Consider the following 23,370-nt stretch of genomic DNA (forward strand, 5'->3'; position numbering starts at 1 on the left):
TTTAGTGTCAAGCTGTGATGTATGATTTTAATGTATGAATGTATGAACATGTGGGGATGTATGTATTGGGATGTATTTGATAAAGACTTTCACTTTCTTAAACCAACATCTACTGGAATTTGCCAGCTGATGTGGGATGACCATGCTATTTACTGGTTTCAGTCCTTCACAAGTGACGAAAGAAACAGACAAAATGTGCTATCTGAATATGTTGAATTGACTTTTGAATTTAGAAGTACAATTGTACTCTCTCATTAAAGGGAACAAAGTATGTAATCATTTTTCACATTAGTGCCAATTTCTGACAACACGCTAGGTTTTGCATGTCCTGATGTCATTTGACTTCAGATCTTCAAGACCGCCCCAGATGGGATACCACCACAGTTCCAGACGAGGCCTTCAACCTCCAATTTCCCCAATTCGACCACATCCTCCATTTCCTCCTCGTCCAGTGCGTCATCATCGCGGGCGTCACCACGACACGCCAAGGCCACTCCTAACTCCACCCCAAAGGACCAGAAATCAGAGAAGTACCTGACGCAGACGGATAGTGTGGGAAGCAGTGTTGCTCGTGAGCATTCGCCACGCAGACCAGGTGAAACCTTTAAGAACAAATGGAATAATATGCTGAGGAGGGTCGACAGTATCAACCGTGCCAATAATAATGCCACGCACCTGAACAATGGCAGCAATACTGGTGCCCTTACACTGCCATCTTCACCACCTTTTAGGACCTTGGGCAATAGCCAATTTTACACCAAACCATTAAATTCCCCTCCCGGGATATCGCCCAGGATGAAATCACCCCCTCCCATATCCCCACGCCCCAGGACTCCCCAACCGAAGCCAATGCACTTTGTTGATGCCCCCCAAAGGAGTGTCACACCCAGTCCTAGTTACTACCATAGCACCCACCAGGGGGGTATCCCCATCTACAGCCAGGTGGCCAAGGGGCCACAGGGCCCCACCCTCATCGAAAGAGCCGCCCCTCTGCATGGGGGCATGCAGACCTCACATCATGGCCAGCAGCATGAAAACTACAGACCAGGGGAGCAGACGATAATCATGGAGTCGGGTCGTGTTGCGGCCCTGCGGCGCCGATTCCTGGCGCCGCCCGGCGATGACAAGCCAGGTTTGCGAAGCGAAGCGGTGGATATTCCCCGTCCCAGCTCCTCTGTTGCCTCGCTAGCTCGCCTCTTCCAGAAAAAACCTAACCCGGGGGTCCAGCACCCATCAGTTGAGCCGGGGGTTACTAACAGGGAGTGCACCGGCACCGATGGTGGCGGTGGTAGAGGCAGTGGTGGTGGTGGTAGTGGTGGTAGGAGTGGTAGTGGTGGTGGACGTAGTAGTGGTGCACTCAGTGTTAATGGTGGTGTGGTCCTTCGCAAGCCACGTAGGAGGCTCCTACCTCCCTGGGTGATGCGAGATATGCCAGGTACATGTCAGAAAGGCTCCCCCAAGGCTTCTGATGGAGATTCAGACCAATCTCTTCATACCTCATCCTGATGGCTAATAGTTTTGGCTCCTCTTCACTCTTCCTACATTCATATTTTCTTTGATATTATCCTCATAGCAAGAAAGCTATTCTAACTTCCCAAAGTGTTTTATCACAGATTTATGTAGTAGTGTGTACCAGTTATTGAATAAGAACTTAAGGGAGGACTCGGTTTAGTATATCTATACTTTAAGAAAAGAAATGAATAAACTTAAACAATAGGTAATGACAATAATGATGGTAATGACAATAATGATGTTAATAACAACTATCCCTGATAGTAGTAATTTATTTGGTGATAAAATTATATGATTGGACTGAACATATTAGAGAGGAAAAGTAACAATACCAGCACTTAGTACTTTTCACCATAAACAAAACAAGAAGAAAAAAAAAAACAGGAAGAGGAAAATCAGCAAATTTATCTTTTTTAATCAGTTTGATTATCTCAAATGAGCAGTATATTTTGTAGCTTCAATTAATTCAAATAAAATGCAAATATCAGCCGATGCTATACAATTTCCCCTTGTCCAGATCTTTTAGAAGCTGTAGAAAAGTGATTGGAAACCAAATTGATTTTATAACTCGGTCATATTCCTGTAATGGAGTATATTAGAAATAGGTCCATCCAGATAAGAGTCATTGGTCACGGCTCCAACACAGAAGCCTGGGGGTGTCTTTATGATGTGCATGCTGCCTTGGGCATTGACCTTTAGTTGTGTTTGCTGTGTTGGAGAATGCTGCATGTCTTTTATTTTCACCCCTATTTTCTTGTTACTTTCTCAATTTGTTTCTGAACACGGAATGATGAGATCGGAAGTTACCCTTTGTAAAATAGTCAATCAGGGAGGGAATGGTAGAAATTAAATTTGAAATAAAAGTATCCAAAACTTGACCAAACGGAAAAGATTAGCAACAATAAGGATGAACATATGTGGACAGTTACTCAGATTCTATATACTTAGCAGCCCAAAATGTTTTTACTGTTTTTAGTACATGTCTTTAGTCATCTTTGGCCTCTTTTCATCCGTTTACATATTTGGTTGCGTCATGATTGTGTAGTTATGATTTTACTCATATTTTTTCAACAACAATAATTTTGTTTTCTTTCATCCATCGTAGATTAACACCTGACAGATATCTATTTAGAAAGTATTTGTTCCTAACAGTGAATAATTTTATTAGTTCAAAATGTATCATGAACCCATTAGATTCATGAACTTTTTCAAGGAATATTACTTGCTTCCTTCGAAACAACAATAGAGTAAAAGGATTTTAGTTTGTCAGAGATGGGTGTGTTCTTTATGTATTTGGTATAAATCATATTTGATTAGTTATTTCTAAAGATATACTACCTTTATTACAGAATAATGACTAAGAGTTTTGAAAAATGTAATTTGAGTGCTCTCATACTTTGATGTTCAAGCCACAAATTCATTAATTCATAACACATTTATGTGCATGTATGTTGTTAAGGGAAAAAATGTCTACAAATGCTTTATAAAATACAAAGATCATATCAGATTAATTCGTGACCCCACCAAAATGAACCCCCCCAAAAAAAAACACACAAAAAAAACACACAAACATAATAGATATAATAAAAACGTAGAAATTCATGGTAGGGTTGGTACTTTAAGTTTTATGTTCACAAGGCAGTGTGTCAGTTATGTTGATGCTGATTTGTTTTGCTTTTTATTTTCTGTTTCAATCACACTTTATGAATATTGTTTGTTTTGTTATATGCTTGTTTTTTCTTTTGTGTAGTTTTTCAAAGACTATACACTTAGATATGATAGAAGCCATTCTACTAACTCTCCCTCTACCCGTAATCCTTCCCTCCCCTTTGTGTTGTATCTCATTTCCCTTTCATACCCAATTTTGAATAAATCCTTTGTTCCCTAACATCTTCCTTTTTGACTCTCCTCTTGATATCTTAATGTGTCACCAACCAATTCCCCTTAATATGTGTGTTAGTGTGTGTGTACGTGTGTGTGGCATGATATGCGTTCTTCCCTACCCTATCCTAATTCCAAGTGTCATGTATCCCTCTATGCCTGCTTGCCTGATGTTGTTAGAGTGTCATGTCTGTTCTATGTATTTTTTGTTGTTGTTGCAGCCACCACCACCACTACCAAAAATATTCCTTGCCACCACCAAACCACTGCACAACCTCTATTGCCGCCACTGCCGCTGCCTCCATTATAGCTTTTATAGTCACCATATTTCATGGCAACATTTCAAAAAGTCTGCTTTTCTCCCTCATATTTTCCTTTCCCTGGTTGACAATAAGAATGTCATATACACAAGAATGCATTTCATGAATACATTTTGTGACTCAATGGAATGTAATCCTGTCACATGGTAGCTTGGCAACAATATTTTGGATGTTTGGTTGCTATTGCTTTAAAGGGAAATGGACTATTGCTGTATATTGAATGGAAATGTATAATTTGAATGGGAACATATAATTTGAATGGGAACATATACGTTGAATGGAAACATATAATTTGAATGGGAACGTGTATGTTGAATGGAAACATATTTTTCTTGAAAATGTATATATGACATATATTCACAACGCTCAGTACAAAGTGAAGTGAGAGAGAAAAGCAGACAGGAAGCCATTGTGGTGGGTTTGTTTACCTTGGAAGGGGCTCTAGCTTGGTGCCATTAATACTGACTGGGATTTGCGGCAGGATTGCATTAATCTCATGCCATAAATAATCTTACCTCTCTCACTATTGGTTTTTTTTTTTCTTCTTCTTCTTCTTCTTTTGACCCCCTTTCTTGGTCCCTGTCCGTGTAGACTCGTAGTACAACCTCCACCAAGCTTCACATACTGGCTATGTCATTGTCTGGTCCAATCCCCTGGTCTGTGTATGCATACTGTGAGGCCTTATGGCTGAGGCTTCCATTCAATCATACCATATAGGCCTGTATTCCATCCAGCCAAGGTAGAGTCAGTCATTGTCATTGATAGAACATGATTCCTGGTACTAACTGAACATTGCCCCCTACCTGTTGACATACAGCTGTGATAAGTCTTTTGTACTGATGGGTCATGATGACCTGAATTCAACAAGGCTATGGGAAGAAGAAAGTTTATCCAGGCTGAGAAGGAAGGAGAAATCCTCTTTACTGCTTCATCATAAGAATATTGAGACCATTCAAACATTAGTGAAGATAAATCATAAAACTTGAGAGGTTCACACTCTTTGCAGCTGGTCCTGTGCTACCAGATAAAGAGTTTGATAGCTCTGCCGATGGATGGAATACAAAAAGGGGATGTTGCTTTAAAAAAAGAAAGAAGAAAGACAAGAGGGAGAGATGGAGAGAAAGCAAAAGTCTCTCTTCTTTGCCTGAAGTCTTTCCAAGCCCTGGGGTGTGGGAGAGAGGAGGCTGTGATATATTGGTCCAACAGAGATTGGTTTGAGTTCTTGATATGTGGTGATTGGCTGATGTGTCGAGTCTCCTCAGCAGCTGTTCCAAAGTCAATGTTATAACTCTTGTTATGATCACACTGTGTCTAACATAGACTTCGCCAACATTCCGCACTCCTTGATGTACTCACCCCTAACTGCCTGAGGTCTCCAATCTTCCTGTACAGGGTCTGGTATTTTCTTTATTTGTTTGTAAGCTTGTTGTAGCTTAAGGGGTCCCATTGAAGAATATATCAGATACAAAGTAAATTGTTTCAAAAAAAAAAGGATAGAATGCCATGGAAGAGTTTTGTGCTTGATGTTTGCTCAGGGGTACGGTTGTTTCGAAGAACTGTGAAATCGACACCACCAGCTCTATCTGTGAGCAGTGCCGCTCGCTCTCCTATACACGAGACAAAACCAGGAGGTCTGTTTGCAGAAATTTTATTGCATTTTAGCAGCGTCCGTTTGCAGAACTACATGAAGTCCATGTCATTGCTTTGTAGTTTGTGTTTTTGGCTTGTTTTGTTTCGTTCTCAAACACTGAACAGCAATTTCCACTGATTAGCTGCTCCATCAAAAAGTCATGAACATTTAGCATTAAGTTGACAAGGAATGAAATATGTCTATTTATGTGTTTTCATGTATTTATTCATTTAGCCCTAATTAACATATGGAAATTGTTATTACCCTAATTAAATTTTGCCCTCTCTATTTCTTTTAATCTGTTTGATTAACTTTGTCATGGTAACATTGCCTTGTTAGCTGTGATTTTGTCCAGATTCAGTACGCATCACGGTGAATCAACCATCCAAAATATGTGAATACCCCATCAAAAATATCTGAATGCAAAATGTTCTGAGACCCTTTTCATCAATATACAATCTTCTGTCATACTACCACCAGGCATCTTGCCTTCCTTTTTTATACAACCAGTTGTGAGAGATAAAATTGAAAGGATGTGCCGCACACATTTTTTTTTTTTCTTGCTGGGTTCATTATTTGAGAAATTTACCATTCAGAAACCATATAAGGTTTAATGTGCACTGCAGATATAATAAAGAAGAGCATGCAACCACTTATATGAGAGAGATCTGCATAATATGGTTCTTTTTCAGCTTGGGGAAATTTGATCTTTTCTTTCTAATCCTGCAAAACTTACGTGCTGGTAAAAGCATTTCATGTTCAAATAATATTTCTAATAATTATGGCCCTGTCCTGGTTGATAAAAGCCCCCCTAGAAGTAGGCAAGGAGGTAACACCAGCTCCATTTAGTTCCCTTCCTCATCCCAACCCCATCCCACTCCCAGCTCTCCACCTCATCCCAACCCCATCCCACTCCCAGCTCTCCACCTCATCCCAACCCCATCCCACTCCCAGCTCTCCACCTCATCCCAACCCTATCCCACTTCCAGCTCTCCACCTCTCCACCTCATCCCTACCCTTGCTCCTTATCCCATCTACTTTTCCATTCCCCAACCATCTCTGCCCATTGTGCAATAGTTATAGAGTTAATTGTCACGGGTTAAAGCTAATGTCTATACCATTGCAATAGGGGATTCCTTGCAACCCCCCACCCCCACCATCCCTTATCAATGGGATCCGCAAACCCTTCACATCAAGCATCATAGGTATAAGTAGCTGGCATTCTTTATGTCTGGAATAAAGGAAGAGAAGGCCACATTTGACAAAGAATTAGAAAAGCAAAAACTGAAAAAGCATTAAAAATATGACCACCTGGGGGGAAATTTATAACACATGTATGCAGCAATGTGTGAAAGTGAGCGATGAATGATGATTAGAAAAGCACACTCAGGAATCTTCACCTCCGTGGAACGGGAACATGAATGCAGCTAACTCCTTAACCACGTGGTGTGTGTGTGTTTGGGGGGGGGGGGGGTGGGGCAATAAATGGCATGATGGGGCAGATGGTAATATTGTAATGTGTGATCATACGTTAACGCAAGCGCTAACCATGACTCTAAATATGTAATTGGGGCATTCTCATGGGTGCATGGGATAGGCATTAGGGGTCATCTGAGCTTGTCGTCTTGTATGGTAGACACATTGATGTGCTACTAAAATTGGGCTGGTATTTCAGTAATGATTCGGTTATTACATTTGTTTGATTTTTTTCCATCTGAGATGACTATCAGGGACAGCTAAAGGCTGAAATGAATCCAATGTTTCCAAATAAACTTAGTGATTGGTGGCACTAATGCAAATTTATGATTTTTATTCTTTTTGTAGATGAAGTGGGTCAGATAAGAACCTTCTTATTAATAGCTGTAGATACTTGTCTCTTCCAGTTTATGCATGCCACATTTCATGATCTAACTGAGCAAGGGCAAAGTACTTAAAAATCATTTAACACTTCATTGTCTTGCTGGATTTGTGTTCTTTGCAAGAGCAAAAACTGCAATTTGGTTAAACCGCTAATGTCATCTACTTTGTACAGTTGAAATGCAGTGTAATGCTATAGTGACCTCTACAGTTCATGGGCTTCAAATTAATACACAATACAGAGCAGTAGTGTCTTGATGTCAAGATCAGATGTGATAAGATAACTTTTTTTTCAATATTTATTTTTCTCTAAGAGAAGAGGTAATGAATTATCTATGTGCTATATTGATATATAAATGTTTTGTTTTTCTCAAATTAGCCTAATGTCACAAATATTTTAAAACTGTAATCTTTCATGCATGACAAAAAAAAAAACTATACTTCATCGGGAAATATGTTTGTTTTGATTTTTTTTTAAAGAAAGGTGGGGCAAATCTCACTGTGGCTTTAATTTCATAGTCATTATTATTATGCTGCATGTGAGTGCATGTCACTGTGCTGAAATAAACGACAAGGGCTCTCTATGTAGTTAAGGTGTGTGTGATTATGCACTGTACATGCACACATACTGAACATGATTACATTTGCCCGAATCAAATTGGTATTAAGGAATGCTGACTTTTCTTTAAAAATTATTATTCTTTGAACAAGATTGAAGGAAATTTGCTTTGTAGAGAGAGTGTAGTTCTGTAGTTTGATTCTTTGCATAAATCATGTGATCAGTGGATGGGGTGGGGATGTGGATGAAGCGAGGCCCCTTACAAGTGATAAATGTTAGAACTAACATATCATTTAATTGCCTAGACTTAGATAGACATACATTTGCTTGTACATATATCCTCCACAGTCATATAATCATGCCATCGATACCAAAGTTGTATGTGTAGTCAATGTTTGTACAGGAGTGTGATGATTTTGGGTGATTTTGGAAGAGGCTGTGGTGAATCTCACACCGTGCTTCCGATAAGGCTGATCAACTGCTAATAATTCATCATCCAACAGCGTCATCATAGCTCAGACTCATCAGCTTCCTCCCATGCTCATTTTAGTGTCTTCGATTTTTGCTTACCATTGAACTAAATACTTCCAAGTATTTTAAAATTCATGATTTATGTTATTATCAGACTTACTAGAGTACTTCCTCTAATGATTAGCTTTGTATGCAGATTTATTTTACAGACTTCATTCTAAATATTACGCCTGTAAAGGAAATAGGATAATCTTTCCAGTAGTTTCATCATACAATTAGGAAATTGATGATTTCCTTGCAAAATAGTTGAATAGTATATTGCACACAGAGAGATAGTATTAGATATGTATACTAGCTGCCCGTATAACATACATAGCATGATTTCATTTCCTTGTTTTTCTCGCAAGAATATTGAATGGAAAAGTCTTTATATTGGCACACATCATGCATATGCACGCAAGCTCATGATCTGGAATAGTTGTTCAATAAGAGGAAAGGATGCATTTTTGGTAAAGAATGGAGCAGTGATTCAGTGTAAATTTTGATCAACACAAGAGAGTTAAGCCTTCAGACTTGTTATTGACTTCAGAGCATGACAATGAACTCTGCCTTTGACCTAGTCACAAAAAACACTGGTTTAGATGGGAACTCACCAATCCTGAGCAATTCATGGTAGATGCATGGTGAAGTAGATCGTGCTAGCTATTGAGAGGAAGACGAGTATGCCAGCATGCACAGTGTCAGCGAGAAAGCTCTTAAACATGCACCAATGCCAACTCTACGATGTGCACAATTTAATGATAGACTATGATCCCTCGTTCTCTCCAACCTCTCCAACCTTCGACCCCCGACCCCGAACCCCAACCCTCCAATCTCCAATATGCGTTTTGATTCTGTTGCTGGCTCTATCGATGATGCGGTCATCTATTCGTCGCCGATGGCAACAGTGGAGGCGCAGTACAGCAGCAGCAGCAGCCACGAGTCCATCAGTTCGCAGTCCTCGCTGTCGACCCACTCTTCGAACTCATCACCGCCGTCAAGCAAGAAAGCAAACTCGCTTTCAACAGGTAGGGAGGAAGACAATTGGTAACTTTCCTTCTTTTTCTCTTTCCTTTTTTTTTTTTTTTTTGGCTGCATTATCGTTTCTGCATATTTTAAATATCCACAAAATACACTCTCTGCACTTCAGCCATACATTTACAGTTTAGCCCAGACATGTTGGAGCAGCCATTGTTCCACAAAGGCTATCTAAGGTCTACGCTGACTTTAGGTGCTTATTGCTGTACTGTATGTGTCAAGACTAACTTTGAGTGAAAGTGACATTATCTTTACTTATCATTAAATGTAGTGCATTCTGTGTTTAATGATGTCAATGGGTTGCCATGGCAATTGGGCCAGGGTGTTTGTAGCCTACTCACATTTGTGCCAAGGATCCGGAAGTGAGCTTTATTGGCAAAAATGTTTGGTCACAAGCCATTGCTCTTTTTTTTTTTTTTTTTGACTTAATCAACAAACATGGCTAACACCCATTAATATGGCCCTCTGTTTTCACCTGTGATTCCATATATTTTGTGACAGGAGACTGTGAGGTCTAATTTTCTCCCCCTGCCCCCATTTGTCCACCGACACTGCTTTGACCAGGGTTCTGGATATTTTAACTTACCACCGACAACTTGTCCCAAGTGAAGATGAATAGTCAATGTTTTCCTTCAACAATTACTTTATGAATCTTTCAACTTCACCCTTACTTGATGAGGGTTAAAAATCAGATACAAAGTCTGAATGTTTTAAAAATCTTATCTGCACACACAATTGATTCACTGTGAGACAAGCGATCACTTTACAATACTTCACACTTTCATCGTCTTTATTCATTTTCACCTTTGACCTAACGTATATCAGGAGGTGAGTATGTCATGCTTTGTGGTGTAGAGAGAGGGAGAAGTAGACATAGGGAGGTGCATCGTGGGAAATGAAGCCCAATAGATCTGAGTGCATCGTAGAACTAGGGCTACAGTGCACTTAAAGGGCAAGGAGTGTTTTATGCAACCGTGATCACACCCAGCCCCGTCTCTTCCCTTGGAATATTATTTTTTTTTTGTTTTTAGCCAACCATATGGCTGCTTTTATCCATCAGGTCCTGTAGTCATTTTGCTCCAGAAATAGTTTAGTCCTCATGAAATTGGCAGCTCAGAATTTTTAGCTGTAAAGTCTGAATTTTCTTTATCAAGACTGTTGATAAATGTTTGCCCTTGGTAATGATACTATTAACAAGCATACACTAAAAGCATTCAGTGGTCTTGATTATAGGCCTCACTTTGTAGATCGAAAGATTTCATTGAATAGATGTGTAGGGATGGGGAGACTGTAATTTGGGTCAAGACTGATCACAAGTTTAACATACACCATCCGAATTAAAGGTCATAATTTTCAATCTATCTTATTGTATTGAGAGAGTAAAAAAAAAAAATGGCCCAACTATACACACAAATAATATCAAGTATTGATGGTTTGTATTGACTTTGACAAGAAAAAAAAAATCAAAATGGTGTTTGGTAGCTTTATTTTGTTTTCTTAAAAAAGAAGAAGAAGAAAGGAATTACCTTTTATGGTTAACTCTTTTAGGTCCAGTAGTTCAGAATGCCCTTAACCCGTTGAGGATGGTTTGATTTCGCTACAACACGCATTTCCCATAGACACTTGCCCCAGTATACTCGGGACTCGTCCTCAACGGGTTAATGTTGTGTACAAACTGTTTAGCACTGATATTGAGAGGGCTATGGCTGGGTTCTGGTTGCTTAAATGTCTTGCCATGTTGCTTCTCCTTCAACTTAATGATATATCTGTAGTGCAGGTATTATATCTCACTGCATCTTTCCTCCATAGTACTACAAAAAATGCATTCATTGGCCCAGTATTATCTTTCAAGCCTTTTACTGAATGCATTTCCTGTGTATCTAATGTGTGTGTGCTTGTATCTAGAATGATATACAGTTAATGGAAGGTGAGGAGTGGCGTTGAATTAGAGGTTAAGGAGCGATGGGTGTTTTGCTCCCGTGTAGTTAGTTGCTTGCATCTCTTCTTGCATCCTGTAACCATAGCAACAGGTCTGTAATATATATGTGTGTGGTATGATCAGACCCTGCACAGATGAATGGAGAGCATGCTTTTCACTGGAATGCATAACCATACTTTTCACATCAAAGGTTTAATATTTCCAGTTCGTATTCTTAATAGTCTCCTGAAACTGACTTAGAAAAGAAAGTAAAATGACTTAGATTTTATTTATGTGAAGTCTCATATGACAGTAAGTTGTTTGTTTTCTTTTATTCTACGGTACAAATACCCCCAGCACCTAAGACTTCATTTTATTTATATTTTTGTAAAAAGAGATATTTTCAGATTAGAAGACCGGTTCCTAGATGACATTAATTGAAAGAGCCGTTAATTGCTTCCAAATTTAAACACGTTCCTTTTCTTTAATTTACACAGCATTTTTTTTTTTTTAGGTTCCATAAATCCATGACTATCTATAGCAATGTAGAACATTTGCAAGTTGTGAAATGTAGCTGATGATAAAGACAGAGCTAGTGAGAGAAATGCAATATCAGATATGATATCAATTTCCTCTTCTTCAGGAGGCAATGAACTTCAAATGGTGATATGATAACAGCCTGTCAGGTGTAGCATGTTTAAATTGAGGGTGGTGTGATATCTTGACCATGTGGGGAAATGAGAGCGGGTCTTAAGTGAGCCTAATTTGTACAGCATGACTTCATCAAACATACCCTGAGTAATGGAGGTCAATCCTAACTTTAAATGCTCTCTTTTCATCTCTCTCTCTCTCTCCCTTTCTCTCTTTCTGTCTCTCCCTCAGCCTGACTATCTTTCATTTTTGATTTTCTTCTTTGACATTTAAATGAACATTCTTTTTATTCTTTCTTTCGAATTTTTAGAAAGAAATTCTTGTTCCTTGGTAATCGTTTAATGTGTCTGATTGCTCATGTACAATGCAGGATTTCCAAACAAGTTACTGACCTTGAGAATAAATCTCCATGGGGAGGAATTTCTATTATTTTTTTGTTTTTAATGAAGAATTATGAATACACCACAGGTCTTAATTCTTACTGTCCAGTGCCTCCATGGTTGTTCACTTGAATTTAAGCATATATCTTGAGAAGCTTTGTGCAGTTAGAGATTTGGGAAATAGAATAGCAAGAAAAGAAAGAAGACCAAACTACTTGGTATACTTGGTATGTACATGACCGCTTTGTAAGTAGCTCCCACCTGATGTGATTGTGTGTATGGTTGTGTGAAGATGATAATGTGTGAATATGTGTGTTTTGGAAAATTTTGGGCACTGTTATACTGTTCTTTGTAAATTGTAGGAGTGGCTAGCAATGTGTGGATTAACAAGCTGCAATATTCTAAATTCTACTAGAAACAGTCAAAATCAAGCAGAAACATGCAGAATCTTTATATCAGTGGTATATTTTGTGTGCTTTACCAGACTACAGAATGCATTCACTTGTATCTTGCTCTGTTCTTTGTACATGTAGTTTAGGGTATATATATATATTATCTTATTCCTGAGGCATGTTTCTAGGTATATGCTATACATAAACCACACATATGCATATATTCATATCCTCTTTGCCTCCTACTTGCTATCAGGCCATATTGTATATTTCACAAATCATGACCTCTAAGGCAATTTTTTTGTGTGGTTTAAACTTTTTTTTTTGTCGAAAAAAGAACAGTGACAGAATGAAAAATTAATTCTTTGAGGCAATGAGGCCAGTGATTTTCCACTGTAGAATTAGTGCAAGTTTTAGTTGTGTTACAGGAGGCAATATTTTGGTATGTAGTTTATTACCAATTCAGACTACATTCACAAAAATAAAACCACCAAAAATATTCAATATATGCAGTGATTTGAGTAGATAGAATAGCAGAAATATATCTGTGTCAGAGCAGTGATATCTTTTATGATGATTATAATTATTCTAATTCAAGTGTTAGCTTTGTGTTCATTTATTAATACTGCTTGTGGATCAATGAAAACTGAATGATTCTACACCAGAGGTAATTTTGCTTTTGTTGTTTTATCTGTTATTCCCTGCAAACATTTTATCATTTTGTTTTGTTTTGTTTTTTCAAATTCATGAGGCCTAGCTAATAAATTCATAGGATGTTTGTATAAGTGTTGTAATGCATAACTGGTTAATAAGATAGTGACATTTAACTTAGCACAATGTTATGAAGTCTTGATTGAAATTTGTAATTGGAAGAGAACTGCATATTCATTATGAGAAATTATTGTAGCAATGTCTTTTCCCCATACAGCTGTGCTGGATTTAAGTGTTTTGAGGGCATCTGCAGAAATTTGTTTAGCGCAGTATGGTTCTTAACTTGTCACAGGTTATCTGTAAGAAAATGCATTGAACAAACAAGTCTTGAATTACTGTTGATGAATATGCAGTATGTAGCCAAATCTCTTCCCAGAACACATCAGTCACTTGTATCATAATGGGATTATTTACCAGACTGTACGCTGTGCCCGCATCCCTGCAAGAATGACTGCATTATGCTGTCGCCTTCGTATGGTAACCATAGCAACCATGAATATGCATTCTCTATGAATTACTTGTCATCAGTGTGGTTTGTTATGGTAGATATCATTGTGTATGGACTCTGCATTGTCATTAGATCAATGAAACACTCTATTCTAGTCATTGATGGTAGCATGTGATAGCCTTTGATATGTGATGCCAATTCAACAATGTTGGCATCTGTACAGAAATACAAACATTAATTTCTGGTTTTACCTTCACTGAGGACAACATCAACTCCCACTACAGCCCACCATACCACTATCAATCATGTCATCAACTCACACCAGGGGGACATTTCATAAAGCGTTTTGTCAGGTATTTCATCTGACAAACTGTTATAAGCTACTGAAATCCTTGCATCTGATTGGCCTAGAGCAAATTTGTTTGAAAGTTTGTGGGACAAAATGCTTCATGAAATGCCCCCAGATGATCATACACCCTTTCACACAAGCATCACTTCTGACCGCTATGTCAATGTCATCATCACTGTCACTGGTCAGTAATCTCCTTGTCTGTCCTGACTGACCATCCACAAATCATCATCATTCTCAGCCTTCTCATTATTACAAAGAAGCCATTTTGGGCTCATTTTGTAAGGAGGTTGGCAATCAATACAGATTACAGTAATTGTGATTATTTGCGGTAACGACAGAAATACATATATTTGGTGATGCCTGGTTTCATGCAAGCTGCTAGTCTTGTACATGGTAGTCATTGGTACAGTAATTGCTGTACAGTATGGGACCCCAGACATAACTGTAAGCCAAGTTAGATCTATACCTTGCCAACTTGGGGAATTTCACAACTCTTTTTGACATATGTAACCTCATCAGTAGAATTAAAAAATCCCAGCAAAGATAGCATCCTGTGCTTATTTAGAAGGAACCCATCTTGATACCTGTATTGATTTTGTTTTGTTAATGGAGACTTTGCAATAAATTCTTACAGATAAACTGTGATGTTGAAAAATCTGTCAAAAGATCATAGATACGGAATTCTTCCATGCTCTCAATTTGTGGCCATATGTTCATTTATACACCAGAACTGTGTCAGTTGCCATACGCTGATTTTCACAACATATAACTTAGTTGTGGATCCATGAAATGGGACTGTGATCCCACTGAGGTAACGAGATACATATAGTGACAGATGAAAAGGTTGGAGAAAAAAAAAATTGAGATTGATTTTGATCTATCAGTCATGAATAAAGGGAATTCATCATTTCTGGGTTTTTTTTTTCTTACCAACCTGCATCAGTTAGTGTTTGTAATACACCCCCAAAAAAGATGTCATGTGTAGTGAACCTTGGTTTTTTGTTTTTCTGTTGTTTTTTTTTTATAGATATCACGTGTAGTGAATCTTTTTTTTTTTTTTTTGATAGCACAGAATGAGATTGAGATTGTATGCTTTATGTCATGTTTGATCTCATTCGAGTCACATTCATAAGGTACTAACATGCAACCCTCCTTTACTTACTTCACTACATTCCATCTCTCAGTATTCTGGAGATCCATTCAAATGAGGAAGTACCCAAAGTACCATACTTACCATGGTAAATTTTCTCTGTTCCATGTCTGCTGAACGCATGCCAAATGAAATAACGAAAACAAGACAGTCACGTCGTCGCACAAGTTTATCGCATTTCAGTCGTCCTCAAGTAGTCTCCTCTGTTGTGTAGCCAGGTTTGCCCTTCAGAATGTCACAAATTAATTGCCGAGAAGGAGTGTCAGCTTTGTGGAACGGAGGTCAAGGGGTCAAATGAGGACTAGACTGATTGCTCTGTTCCTCCATGAGCTTGTGATCTTCAAGTGCCATAAAGTGGGTCTCTTTCGCTGGCGGTACTTGTGACCTTCTGCAGGGCATACCTCTAGTGTTCTTGTTTTGTTGTTGGGTCATCTGGTGCCTTGCGAATATTTTCTTAGCTTTCAATGTTCAGTTTTATTTGCATACGTGTCTTGCTATCTTCTTTCATTTGTCATCATTCCTGCTCTCCAAGTATGTCTGAACAGGATATCTATCATGAGTCGTAAGAATATTGTATATTGCTTTGCCTAGAGTAAGCTCTATTGCCAAATATATGTTATGTAGATGTTTCGATATGTCTCTGTAATCTGCCAGGTATTATTTGTGTCTTTTTTTTTTCTGTGAACTTGTGTGTATTTTGCCAATTTTTCTTATCATTTTGCAAACCTGTTCACTGCTAAGGAATTGCTCTCATCGGGCTAACAGCTGTGACATGTTTGTGTAGAACTTTTGTTTGGGTATTGTTTTATTTGTTTTCCATCCTCTGCGATATACTTTTTAGGGACAATTAGTCATCCACCAGTCAGAGTAAATATTCATAGTCTCTTATACTGTTTGTAGACTTCTTAAGATGTATCTTTGATTTGACATGCTTTTTTTTTCCACTCTGAAGAGAAAGACAGCCAATTTCTTTGTCTTTCTTGTGGTCATCCATAGTGTCGACTTAATCATCATGGTCTGTAGCTTTTATCTATGTAGTCTTGTTGTTGTTGTGGTTACCAACTTCTATTCGTTGTTATGGTATGGTAGAGGCTTCATTCTGTTCTGCCGCCCTCTAGTGGTGAATTCAAGCCATCATTGCTGTAGGATGTTTTCCGCTCCCATGGGTTGAATTGTTCCACTGCCAATGTTTGTGTGTCTGTTGATATTTTACAGACATAGATGGATGTAGGCATAAATTGAATTTGATTTTTCTTACATGCATGCTTTGTTGATGTGGAATAAGAATAATATGTGTTCCTCTGATTCATCTGGCCTTAACATGACCTATTATAAAAAATGAGAAACCATGCATAACACTCAATGTGTGTGGGTTGTTGTTTTTTCTTTATTTAGTTGAATATTGGCAGGGATGGGCTGAATTTGTAGGTTAAGAAGTCTTTGACAATGCTCTTGTTATGCAAAGAAATGTTCATCAATTCAAGTCAGTCATGGATTAGGACTCCTTTGATGACAATTGGCCTTCACTATGTTATTTGTATATGGCTTCTTTTTTTTTTCTTCTTGGCTTTTTTTTTTTTGGTGGGGGGGGGGTTAGTTTGTTTGTTTGCTTTCTCTCTTCGTGGTTTCTAATGTACCAGTGACTTAGCAAAAATGACAATGTCAGACTGGATTTGATTATATTTTTTTTTTCATCAGAAATTAACAATTTTCTTACATCTATTCAGCTCATTTTCCCTTCACCTTCACAACCCTTTACACTGACTATGATTTTGAATGCTCCATAAGAACCGTAGCAACTTGGAATAGAAGAAAAAATCCATTATAATTCTACCTAATAATCATGGTTATGATATGATGTGGTTTCTCTTTTTTTTTTCTTTTTTTTAAACTCAAATTTATTGACTTGTCACTACTAGTCACATGTTGTAAGAAGTAATCCAGTGATCATACTTTTGATGATTGCAGTTTCAGAAATAAATTTTGGAATGCATTGGTCACTCGTTGCTATGTAGGGCAAGTCCAGAGCACGCCCACAAAGATAATGTGGTTTTCATTGACATGCTTGATAAGGGAAGTGCTCTTAACATATAAAAGAGAGCAAGCTATAAAACGTTATGTTTACTTGCAGTATAGGACCAGCAATCTGTGAATAAGATTTGGGGAGCCTTGGATAATCAGTGTAAAGGGAAAATTTCTTAGATAATTCTTTAGATAATTCCGGAATCTTTCTGACGTATGGTTAGGTTGTCCAGTCCTTAGGACAGGATATAAAGCCATTTGTCTTATGTTTGCTTGCTCAGAATCATGCAGTTGTCGTTAGCATCAGCTAATAAGAAAAATAATAGTGATATATTCCGTTCCAATTCTGCTCACGTTTTGATATTCTGCCATACTGCGTTTCTGTGAAAACTCCCACCCTGCAAAACACATACTGCTACTTGAAGGGGCTTTTTCATTTGATTCTTTAAGATTGTAGGGAATTTGATTCAGCTACTGTGATGAAAAAAATGTAATGAGAGAATAAGAGGACTCTCAGCAAAACAGTGTTTACTCTGATATGCCTACTATCGTGCTACTGTATTACCTATTGCTATAATGATCATAATAATGATGATAATAATGATAATGCTAATGATTCTAATAGTTATAATAATAGAGATGCTATTAATGATAATATAATGATAATAATGATAATAATAATAACATTAATTATCATCATCATCATGGTAATGACGATACTGATAGTATTATTATCATCATCATTACTATTACTATACCTTGGTTTTTATAGTTGACAGTTATATCATTTTTGTTATTTTTTTAAATCAAAATAGTAATTTCTAGCAATTTTAACACAAAAATCTTCAGTCTTGATAAAAATTACACTGCAAGATGATGGAGTACCTTGTGAGTCGATTGTGAAGGTATGATATGCAGTTGATGAGATGCATGTGCTTTTGCATATTGTGCTAGCGGAAATGCTTTTGGAGGATAGAGACCATTGCAGTTAGTATGTACCTTTAACATGAGCAAACATTGTCATGTTTTCTATCTGAAAATATTAGGCACAAATTTATTATGTCAGAGAGAGGGAAAACTCTTGGTATGTTTATTTGAAAATAAGAATGTATGCACTTTGTTCCTGCAGATAATTCCTTCTTTATGGGACTTTGAGCTAAATATATTTTTCAGAGATGTAGAAAAGAAACTTTGTGGATGCAGCATTTCATGACTTTTGAAATGCTATGAATATATTTACCTGACTGTTTGTGATTAAATATTCTTTACTTTTCATAAATCAGTATAAGTACAAGGTTAATTTATATTCATGCATGTTTTGTTTGTATTCTTATTTTCAACTTTTTAGCTCTAGCTTTAGCATTTACTTACTGTGCTTTATTGTTGCGGCAGTGTATCTATGTGATCCTAATTTGCTTTACAGCATCTGTTGTTCAGTTGAGAGTATTAAGGCATTTGATTTTCTGTGAACACACATGGAGTTCAAATATTTGTGCTTCAGAAATTATAGTAGATTGCAGGTGGTTGTAGTCAGTATTGTCACAGCATTTGATTTGACAGTCTGCTTCTCCCTGTGTTGTGAGATATGTAGATTTCTTTTATTACTTTTTAATGTCAATTCCTCCATTGTCCACACTTTGTGTTGATAAAAAGTGTCCACCATTTTACCTGTGACATGTTTTATATGGTAGCTTATATAGAGAGCAGAATAAGATACAGGCTCTCCTTGAATTTCACAGGGTCATGTGGGAATATTTAAAGCTTGCTGCCTGTTTATGTCATAATATCAAAGCATCAATTCCAACCATAAACTCTGCTCTTTGGTTGTTTTCTTAGATTAGCGAGAGGGCTAGGATCAGCAGATTGCAATCTTATTTTTTTTTTCCCCGTCTTGTAGCCAACTTAGCACATGAAGTCTCTTTAGTGGAAGCAGGAAACTAAAGCTCAGATGCAGAAATGCACAGTGTTGCTTAAAAAGAAACTAAAAGATAGTGGTGTGCAACTGGATGCAACCTGCTTAGTTAAAGGTGAAACTGATTTAGATTGTTTACATGCTTGATTGAGGGTAAAATAACAAGATCAGTAGTCTGTGCTTTACTCACAGCTATACATTTGAAGGTCAGACTAGACGTGACTTGCATTATTTAACGTCACATGCAGTATTTCAGAAACCATTCTTCCGTTTGAGCCCCTTAATGGAAGAAATATTCTATTCAAGGTTCAGCAAGCGTGTCTCATCATCTTTCATGCGATTCGTAGCAAAAGGGACATAAAACCTTTTTCACTTAAAGCCTTTTGATATAGCACATGTTCTTTGTGGCTGCTCTGTGGACCTTTTATTTTGTGGATGAGTTCCTCATTTCAGAAGATATTTTTCATGTTATTGATAATTTTTTCCCCCACCTCTAACCTTAAATTCTGCCTGATTAATTTTTGGGGCGGTCTCAGGTAAAAGCCCTCCCCAAAGTCTGGACGAGGATCGGTCCAGTCCCCTTCGAACGTACCGCTCTCCCTCTGAGATCCCTCGAGCAGGTAACTCGTTGCCATGGTAGCACGATAGAGTCCATCTTCACCCCAAGGTCTTTGTTCTCTTGTTTGATCTGTCCTTCTCCAGACTCACTTCATTCATTTTTACCCTCCCCCCCGGTCTCTTTGTGGAATCTGTGATCACGAATACATTTTAGTTGCATATAACCCACTCATTGTATTTGCTGTTGTGTATTCAGATATTTTTTGTCTAGTTATTGCACACATGCTTAAAAAAATAATAATCACAAACAAACTTTGAAATGTTAAAAGGCATACAAATTGGATAATTCTGCTGATTTCTTTATGACAGGAATATCAAATTATACCTCTTATCTAGAATTGATAAAACACAAACTCATCTGCCGTCCTTTACAGGGGTTACTTCTCATCATCAAAATGTTAGAGATCTCTTATAGGAATGGGCAGATTTTCAGCTTAAGTCAGCAGTTGTCCATAGCTTAGAATGCACTGCATGCGAAAGAAAGATAAAGACATTCAGAACCTGATTGTAAATTATAAAATCATGATCCATACTTGAACTAAGTAAAGCAGAGACAATTTTTCTCATGCAAAGAGGTTAGATAGATATCATACTTCACTGAACCTATGTTTGCTCTTTATTCTAAAATGCATCATTACTCTCTATGTATTAAAAGAAATCTGAAGTTATCCACACACATTTTTTTTATAACTGTTCAAAAAGAGCAGTCTAAATCAGCTATTTCATGCCAAAATATGCTTTCCAGTTTAGTGTGTTTCAGATCATTCTACTAAGATGTTTTTCACACATTGTGTATTGACACTAGGTGTCAGGTGTCATGTTAGCTGTGTGTGAGATATGTTTAATTCAGAGGGTGGTTTGGTAATTTCTGACTTATTTCTGAAAGAAACATTGTTACTCTGAGTCTCCAAATCTGCTTATTCTATTTTTGTTTTTGTTTTTGGTTGTTGATTAAGGGTTTTGTTTGTGGTAGTATTCGTCACGTCTTCAGTCAAAAAAAAAAAGTGTTAAAAGGATATCATAGTATGATACTCTAATTATGTAGGATATCATAGTATGGCACTCTAATCATGTTGGATATCATAGTATGGCACCCTGATTGTGTTGGCTGTGTACAAACACATATTTTTCAATTTTATTTGCTTTTTGTCTGTTCTGGTGTTGTTGTTTTTCATAGATTTTTCAAATTACTAGTTAGATATTATCTGTTGAGATTGATCCATGTAGTCAGTGTTCCAATGTTGCAGGAAGAAAATGTGATGAAAGAGTGAAGTACTTTGAGGACTGTGTTGCTCAGGATGGTGATTGAGAATACTGGCTTCAAATGATAGAATCAATGTAAAGAGCCTGAAAAACAAAAACCACCCAAAAAACCCTGAACGGCTTTCCTAATACAGCTTGCAGCGTGTATGAAAGTGACTGTTCGAGTTTTACGTAAAGAAGGTGGCTTACTAGGAAATTCAAGCTTGACTGAATCAGCAGCTGATGGGTATCATTTGACGAAAGATGAGTTTCTATGGGAAAATACCAGTGTTATCTCATTCAAAAACCAGTCATGGGTTGTGTGTATTGTTTTCATGTTCCGGTTGATAGAAACATACTCCTTCCATCCACATGACATACAGGCTTTTATCTTTGTGCCTGAGAGTTCTGCTGTTGTGGACAAAGTTTCAGCCAGAGAGATCCAACATTTTCTTTCTCCTAAATGTCTTTGACCTGCCTTCCTTATCTATCTTATCAATACTCCGTGATGTCATTGCATATAGCTCAAACTTGTATTGAATCACTATGCAGTATATAGATTGCGTATACATTGTATAAGCTGTTTGTCTAGCTAATAGATTTAGGCTGTTCCACTTATCATGTAAAGACACATCAAAACATATATATGTATATACCGCCTTGTCAAGAAATATCAAGATGTATACTGCTGAAAAAAAAAAGTGTATTTGTATTTGGTTGTTGATGAGGATTTCCTCCTCCTCTTTCATCTTTTTTTCCCTCCTCCTAATCTTTTCCCTCCTCCTAATCTTTTCCCTCCTCCTAATCTTTTCCCTCATTTTCCTTCTGTCCTCATCTATTACATTCTTGTAGTAATGCTTATCATCCTCAGCCTTTCCACCTCCTCTTCCTCCTCCTCTTCCTCCTCTTCCTCCTCCTCTTCCTCCTCCTCTTCCTCCTCCTCTTCCTCCTCCTCCTCCTCTTCCTCTTCCTCCTCCTCCTCCTCCTCCTCCTCCTCTTCCTCCTCCTTTACCACATCATTCTCCTCTTCTTTCTCCCTGCCTTCTCCCACTCTTCCTCTTCTTCTTCTTCTACAATTTCTTCTTCCTCCTCCTCTTCTTCATCTTCCCCTGCACCTCATCATCTGCCACATACTCCTTGATTCTTCTCTCTATCTCTCTCGTTCTCTTGTTTGTACACTGTATGCTTTGCATTTATTTTGCTCCAATTGCTAATCAATTATTCCATGTTTGAATGAAAAAAATTACAATATCTAGAATTATGTGCTGAGATGCAGAAGGTTGTAAAAGCCATAGTCTACTACATGTGCCTATGTGCGTAGATTTATTACCCCCATGTAAGTCTTGAACAGGTGATTGTATGAAGTTTGGGATGACATTTGGAACTATTGAAAATATTCAATATGTTACCTTTTTTATCTAATCTCTTACACATTGACTGTTTACGTGAAAAAAGGGAAAAAACAGGCTTTTAGCCTTTTAGAAAGATGATACTTGATATTTTATTCCTGTAGATTGTAGCTTTTGCTAGTACTTACTGTTCACAGCATGGGCTACAGACAGTTTGTCTCTGACGTCTACATTTTGAAACAATCCATGGCTTACACACATACGCATTATAAACACATAAAATCACACACACAAATGCACACACACACACTCCCATACACTCTTTTTTTTTTTAATAATATTCTTTTATTTGAGTTTCATTCATTTATAGTTTCATTCATTCATAATATTCATTTATGTGAGTTTCACACACACACACACACACACACACACACACACACACACATATCCACTCAGATGCATGCATGTTTGCATGAATACACACAGAAATGAAATCTAGATAAGACGTCCTTCTTAAGTTCACCCATTGTTCATAAAGCCCCCGTTCCACTATGCCGTTCTCGCTACGATCTGACAATTTTCTCAGGTCGGGAAGGATCGGGTAAAACCTGAGCCGATCTGGACACAGTACGATGTTAGAACGCTCTAAGTACGCTGCAGTTACGACTACCAAGTGCTTGCTACGCTCTTACTACGATGATCGGGAATTAGACATTGCGATCTCTGCCGCTGCCGGTACGCTTTAGAACGATGTAGCTACGCTGTTAGTGCGATGTTGCCGATGTTATCCGATCAATGCACGCTGTATCTACGCTCTGAACGATCTATACGATCTTATCACGCTGTTACCCCGTTCAGAGAGCTGAAAAGTGCCCGATGTGCCCCGATGTACCCCGATTCGACTGTGGGTCAGCAGTC

The 23,370-nt window shown here is 37.8% G+C and overlaps 1 protein-coding gene across 7 annotated transcripts in view; it reads left to right on the forward strand.

Moving 5' to 3' along the window:
* The window catches only part of LOC139738170 (rho GTPase-activating protein 26-like), a 145,313-nt gene that overhangs the window by 106,722 nt on the left and 15,221 nt on the right, over positions 1 to 23,370 (forward strand). For 2 of the 7 annotated variants that reach the window (XM_071648825.1, XM_071648824.1), the window contains exons 22-26: positions 349 to 595; positions 5,249 to 5,344; positions 9,178 to 9,297; positions 15,344 to 15,397; positions 19,780 to 19,863. In XM_071648825.1, the coding sequence (XP_071504926.1) occupies positions 349 to 595; positions 5,249 to 5,344; positions 9,178 to 9,297; positions 15,344 to 15,397; positions 19,780 to 19,863 (601 nt within the window). The remainder of the gene's footprint in view (positions 1 to 348; positions 596 to 5,248; positions 5,345 to 9,177; positions 9,298 to 15,343; positions 15,398 to 19,779; positions 19,864 to 23,370) is intronic. The other 5 variants (XM_071648830.1, XM_071648829.1, XM_071648827.1 and 2 more) reach the window with 4 other exon arrangements.

This window comes from Diadema antillarum, unplaced genomic scaffold (assembly GCF_040938485.1).
Source record: "Diadema antillarum isolate AM-2024a unplaced genomic scaffold, OU_Dant_1.0 seq00000727_RagTag, whole genome shotgun sequence".
NCBI lineage: Eukaryota > Metazoa > Echinodermata > Echinoidea > Diadematoida > Diadematidae > Diadema > Diadema antillarum.